The sequence below is a fragment of the Cebus imitator genome, unplaced genomic scaffold (assembly GCF_001604975.1).
Source record: "Cebus imitator isolate Cc_AM_T3 unplaced genomic scaffold, Cebus_imitator-1.0 Scaffold118, whole genome shotgun sequence".
Taxonomy (NCBI): Eukaryota; Metazoa; Chordata; class Mammalia; order Primates; family Cebidae; genus Cebus; species Cebus imitator.
In genome coordinates, this window is record NW_016107433.1 from 1727725 (window position 1) to 1734215 (window position 6491).

General features: G+C 46.2%; 1 protein-coding gene and 1 pseudogene across 6 annotated transcripts in view; one reads left to right on the forward strand and one right to left on the reverse strand.

Moving 5' to 3' along the window:
- Positions 1-6491, forward strand: part of PRMT7 (protein arginine methyltransferase 7) — a 52615-nt gene that overhangs the window by 12955 nt on the left and 33169 nt on the right. For all 6 annotated transcript variants that reach the window (XM_037742323.1, XM_017539473.2, XM_037742319.1 and 3 more), the window contains 2 exons: positions 2537-2686; positions 5357-5465. In XM_037742323.1, coding sequence (XP_037598251.1) covers positions 2537-2686; positions 5357-5465 — 259 coding nt within the window. The remainder of the gene's footprint in view (positions 1-2536; positions 2687-5356; positions 5466-6491) is intronic.
- On the reverse strand, positions 5752-5882 carry LOC119472784 (annotated as a pseudogene).

The window sequence follows — 6491 nt, forward strand, 5'->3', positions numbered from 1 at the left end:
TTTTTTGAGACGGAGTTTCACTCATGTTACCCAGGCTGGAATGCAATGGTGCGATCTCGGCTCACCGCAACCTCCGCCTCCTGGGTTCAGGCAATTCTCCTGCCTCAGCCTCCTGAGCAGCTGGGGTTACAGGCACGCACCACCATGCCCAGCTAATGTTTTGTATTTTTAGTGGAGACGGGGTTTCACCATGTTGACCAGGATGGTCTCGGTCTCTTGACTTCGTGATCCACCTGCCTCGGCCTCCCAAAGTGCTGGGATTACAGGCTTGAGCCACCGCGCCCGGCCCTTCACTTAGTAATTTTTAAGTGTGCATTATTAACTATAGCTCACCATGCTGTACAGTAGATCTCCAGAACTTATTCATCCTGTCTAACTGAAACATCAGATCCTCTGATCAATACCTCTCCTCTCCCTCAGCAGCAACCATTGTCTGGGCTTCTGTGAACTAAATTTTTTTATTTTGAGATGGAGTCTCGCTCTGTTACCCAGGCTGGAATGCAGTGGCGAGATCTTGGCTCACTGCAACCTCCACCTCCCAGGTTGAAGCAGTTCTCCTGCCTCAGCCTCCCAAGTAGATGGGATCACAGGCACGCGCCACCATGCCTGGCCTTCATTGTAGTTGTAATTTTTATTTTTAATTATAATTTAATTTTATTTTTTTGAGACAGGGTCTGTCACCCAGTGCAGTAGTGTGATTTCTCAGCTCCACTGCAGCCTTGACTTCCTGGCCTTAAGCAATCCTCCAACCTCAGCCTTCCCAATAGCTGGGACTACACGCACACCACCACGCCTGGCTAGCTTTTGTGTTTTTTGTAGAGGTGGGGTTTCGCTGTATTGCCCAGGCTGGTCTTGAACTCCTGAGGTCAGGTGATCCACCTGCCTCGACCTCCCAAAATACTGGGATTGCAGGTATGAGCCAAAGCACCTGGCCATCAAATATCTTTTCATGTGCTTATTTACCATGCATATATCTTTGGTATAGTCTAGGGTTATGAACATAGGTATGATTCTTGATAGATACTGCCACATGCCTTCAAAAAGTGTTCTAGTTTCACTTTGGTATCTTCAAAACTGAGTCATTGAAAAGTGACAGCTAATTTAATGGCATCCTTAAAGTGAAGGTTGTGCCATCCCTGGTTTACAATTGAGGATGCTGCTTATCATTTTTTTTAATCTTAAAAAAATTGTTCTCCTGTCTCAGCCTCCTGAGCAGCGAGGATTATAGGTGTGCACCACTACGCCCGGCTAAGTTTTTGTATTTTTAGTAGAGACGGGGGTTTCACCATGTTAGGCAGGCTGGTCTCAAAGTCCTGGCCTTGGGAGATCCACCCGCCTCGGCCTCCCAAAGTACTGGGATTACAGGCATGAGTCACTGTACCCGGCCAGGTAATTTTAAAGAATATTCAGTTCTAGATATTTCCTAATTCCAATCTAGTTTAGTCTTTTGCCTGTGAGTTTAGAAGTGTACTTCTCAATGTTCAAAACATTTTTTTTTTAGTTGTATTTCTGTTATTAAGATTTCTAACTTGTTTTGCACTGTGGTAAGAGAATATTGCCCTTTTGATACCAATTATTTATTAGTTGTCTACGGTTACTTAACAAATTATCTTAAATTTTAATAGCCTCTTAATATTTCTTACTAATTGGCAGGTCATCAGTCTATTTAAAAGATTTGCATATATTTTTTCCATCATTTTTAGCTATTTTCAACAGAAGGGTCATTGTGCCTATTGAGTCAGACTGTTGAAAGATGTATCTGTAAAGACCAGAACTAAAAGTCTTCAAGATGCAAATAAGGTATTTCCTGAAGGGGAAAATACTTTTTAGACAAGGAAGCTCTCTGGGTTAGAGTTGGTAAAGGAAAACCAAAGCCACGTTACATACCGCAGCAGAGGGGCTTTAACACAGGGCGCTGGTCGCCCAGGTGTGGGAGGGCTAGAAAGCAAATGGGAAAACCCTTTAACCTAGCAGTAGAGATTGCAGGGAGCAGTTACCTTGCCTTGGGCTGAGAAACTAAACGAGAAGACTAGGGTTTCCAGAAGCCATAAGCATTGAGGAGAGGTCCTGTGCAGCTGCAGCCCTGTGGGGCTGTCCAAGGAGCTGGTTATAGGATCACTGAGAGAAGCTGGAGTCTGCGATCAACTGCCCCTACTGAGAGGACCCTGATGAGAGGAGCAGCTTGCAGAAAGGAGGAAGCCTTCTCTGTCCTCCTATCTTTCAGTTGCCCTGTTGGTCCCCCTCTTGGCTGTACCTAACAGCTGGAAAAAGGAAAACATGGTTTGTAGGGCTCTGGCATCACTTAGTAGAGTATAGAAGAGTGAGTGTAGAGCAGGGACAGTCACTTAACAATGGGCAAGGGGCTACCTCACAAGGCCTGCCTAACTCAGCCAGTGCTGTTCTGCCAGGGGCCAGAAAGGCCATAGGGTTCTGACTTGCACTGCTGCTGCCAGCTGTGACTCTAGAACTTTACAGAGCACCTTTCTACTTAGAATAACTGGTAGTAAGTGACGGCCATTTCTTCCTTTCTTCTTAGAATGTAAAGTACTACCAAGGTATCCGGGCTGCCGTGAGCAGGGTGAAGGACAGAGGACAGAAGGCCTTGGTTCTTGACATTGGCACTGGCACGGGACTCTTGTCAATGATGGCAGTCACAGCAGGTGCCGACTTCTGCTATGCTATTGAGGTAAGCCACCCCCTTCAGGTGTGTGTCCTGCATCTTGCGTGGGAAATCACCTATGCTCTTGCACTTTCCCCATCTGTTCCTTCACAAACATTCATGGAGTGCTCACTGTGTGCCAAGCACAGAGCCAGGCTCTGAGACTATAGAGATGAGCCAGACACAGTTCCTTCCTCCAGGAGCTAATTTTCTCCTCTGTCAGCCTGGGCTGCACATCAGAATCACTAGGAGCTTTAGAAAATACTTACAGGCTGGGCGCAGTGCTCACACCTGTAATCCCAGCACTTTGGGAGGCTGAGGAAAGAGAATTGCTTGAGCCCAGGAGTTTGAGACCAGCCTGGGCAACATAGCAAGATCCCATCTTCACAGAAAAACTTTTAAATATTAGCTGGGCATGGTGGCATGTGCCTGTGTTCCAGCTGTTCTTGATGCTGAGGTGGGACAATCTCTTGAGCCTGGATGGTCAAGGCTGCGGTGAGCCATGATTTGGACTTTATATGAGAAAGCAAAAAATTACTTCTGCCTTGTTTAAGACAGTTATTTCGGGACTTTGTTTTTCCAACTAATCACTATATGAACTCAGTTTTATAGGGGAAAGTATTTAAATACATGCTCCCACACTCCAGGCAGGGTGACAGAGTAAGACTTTATCTCAGAAAAAATCAAAACAGGCAAGGTGCCATGGCTCATGCCTATAATCCTAGCACTTTGGAAAGCGGAGACCAGTGGATCACGAGGTCAGGAGTTCAAGACCAGCCTGGCCAACATGGTGAAACCCTGTGTCTACTAAAAATACAAAAAAATTAGCTGGGCATGGTGGTACGCATCTGTAATCCCAGCTACTCAGGAGGCTGAGGCAGGAGAATCGCTTGAACCTGGGGGGCAGAAGTTGTAGTGAGCCGAGGTCACACCACTGCACTGCAGCCTGGACAACAGAGTGAGACCCTTCTCAAAAAAAAAAATTCAATGGAAAATTCCAGAAATTATTTATAAGTTGTAAATTGTGTGCCATTCTGAGTATTATTACATCACTGTTCTATTTTTAATTATTATTGTTAATCTCTTACTGGGCCTACTTTATAAATTAAACCTGGTCATAGGTAAGCTTGGAGGCTAAAGCAGCTTCACCATGAATGCTAATCCTCCATGCCGACTTCTCACCAACCCCAGCTTCAGGAATGCCTCTAAAATTTCTGCTCTCATGCACTTTGATGTAAATCCTGCCCTCAGGTCAGAACAACTTTGATGTTATCATAAATACATACTTACCATAAATCCTGCCCTTAGTTAAATTCCCTGTTGTATGTAAGCCCTGCGTCTGAGCCATAACAGTGTGGGGGCCCAGTGTCTCACTGCTTGAGACAAAGCTTCTGTTTGTAAGTCCCTATAAAATGTGTCTTTGTAAGAAGCTGGATTTGCCAGTCTCTTTCCTCAGCCTCTGGGCTCCTGTGGCCTCTTGGGGTAGGTTTGCATAGAGGTGCCCACCACAGAACAGTGTATATGTATAGCAAAGAAAATGGTATATATAGGGGTTGGTAGGTATTATCTGAGTTTCAAGCATCCACCAAGAGTCTTTTTTTTTTTTTGGAGATAGAATCTCGTTCTGTCGCCAGGCTGGAGTGCTAGTGGCACAATCTTGGCTCACTGCAACCTCTGCCTCCCAGATTCAAGCGATTCTCCTGCCTCAGCCTCCCAAGCAGCTGGGACTACAGGTGGCGCCACCATGCGCAGATAATTTTTGTATTTTTAGTAGAGACAGGGTTTTACCATGTTGGCTTGATGGTTTCAATCTCTTGACCTCCTGATCTGTCGTCTCAGCCTCCCAAAGTGCTGGGATTACTGGTGTGAGCCACCACCCTGGGCAAGAGTCTTAAAATGTATCCCCCATGGTTCGGGCGTGGTGACTTACGCCTGTAATTCCAGCACTTTGGGAGGCTGAGGTGGGTAGATCATGAGGTCAGGAGATCAAGACCATCCTGGCTAACATGGTGAAACCCCGTCTCTGCTAAAAATACAAAAAAGTTAGCTGGGCATGGTGGCACACGCCTATGGTTCCAGCTACTTGGGAGGCTCAGGCAGGAAAATCGCTTGAACCCAGGAGGCAGAAGTTGCAGTGAGCCGAGATTGTGCCACTGCACTCCAGCCTGGGTGACAGAGTGAGATTCCGCCTCAAAAAAAAAAAAAAATGTATCCCCCACGGACAAAAGGTACTACTGTATCATAAGAAAATGTACGCTGTGTTCTGCCAACAGTGGGGATTTGGAACAGTTTTGAGCCCAGAGGATAACCTGCTCGCTCACACCCACACCTGGCGCGGAACAGTCTTGCTCTCCTCTGGAGGGCACAGCACGCCTCCCAGGTTCGTGAGGCAACTTCCTTTCCTGGCTCTTTGGTGTCCCCTTGTGTGGCACTGACACCTACTGCTCTTACTAAGTAGTGCAGCTGCCTCAGCATCCACGGCTGCCCCACAGTGCCTGGCACGGAATGGGAGTCCCTAACCATAAGTTAAACCCAACTGAATTTCACAGCCCTTTTTCATGATGCACATTTGGAGAATAAAGTTTTTAAGTTACATGTGTTAGGACCAGAATCAAGGAATAGGTTGTTCACCTTAAAGGTCAGACTACTGTTTAATTTATTGCTCATTTTTCCTTGGGTTTTGGCTCTGTTTTCTAGGTTTTCAAGCCTATGGCTGATGCTGCTGTGAAGATTGTGGAGGAAAATGGCTTTAGTGATAAGATTAAGGTTATCAACAAGCATTCCACCGAGGTGACTGTAGGTCCAGGTGAGATGTACACATCCTGCATTGAAAGCTTTGCTTGCCGTTGTGTGAGAGAGGTAAAGGGTTATTCCAGTTACCTGGAACAAATCCAGGTCACAGCAGAGAAATGGGGACTCTCCATGTGGAGCTCTCATGATAAGGACTTGGCTTCCCTTGATGTTTATTTTCCTACTAGTTAAAACTAGTCAGTAAGGAGTAGACTAGAGCTAGTCAGGTCTAGCGGTGGAGATGCAAACAAAGCCTGCTTTTGCTTTCAGCAAGTTGGAATTCTTTTTTCTTCTTCTTTCTTTTTCTTCTGAAGTGAAGGAATTCAGCCAAAGCAAGTTGGAATTCTTATGGGGCTCAACTCTGAGTTTCAAGTAGCAATAATCACGCCTCAGATAAACCTCATTGGCTATGGTACTGCCACTGCGCAAAATGAGTTTCATCAGGCAGAGAGTATTTAGTTCTGACATTCTGCCTCTGCATACAACATGGACGATTTTCCTGTATAGTACTGTCTCTTAAGGTTTCCAGAATACACACGCGCGCACACACACACACACACACACACACACACACACACAGTGTATTTAGTTCTGACATTCTGCCTCTGCATACAACATGGATGATTTTCCTGTATAGTACTGTGTCTTAAGCGTGCGCGCACACACACACGTATGTATTTTCTTTTTTTTTGAGACAGAATCTCGCTGTGTCACCCAGGCTGCATTGCTTAGTGCAATCTCGGCTCACTGCTCCCTCCACCTCCTGCGTTCAAGTGATTCTTCTGCCTCAGCCTTCCGAGTAGCTGGGATTACACGCGCGTGCCACCACACCTGGCTAATTTTCGTATTTTTAGTGCAGACAGGGTTTCACCATTTTGGATAGGCTGGTCTTGAACTCCTGACCTCAGGTGAGCCGCCTGCCTCAGCCTCCGAAGGTGCTGGGATTACAGGTGTAAGCCACCGTGCCTGGCCTTTTTTAATTTTTAAAACATACCAAAAAAGGGGGCCGGGCGCGGTGGCTCAAGCCTGTAATCCCAGCACT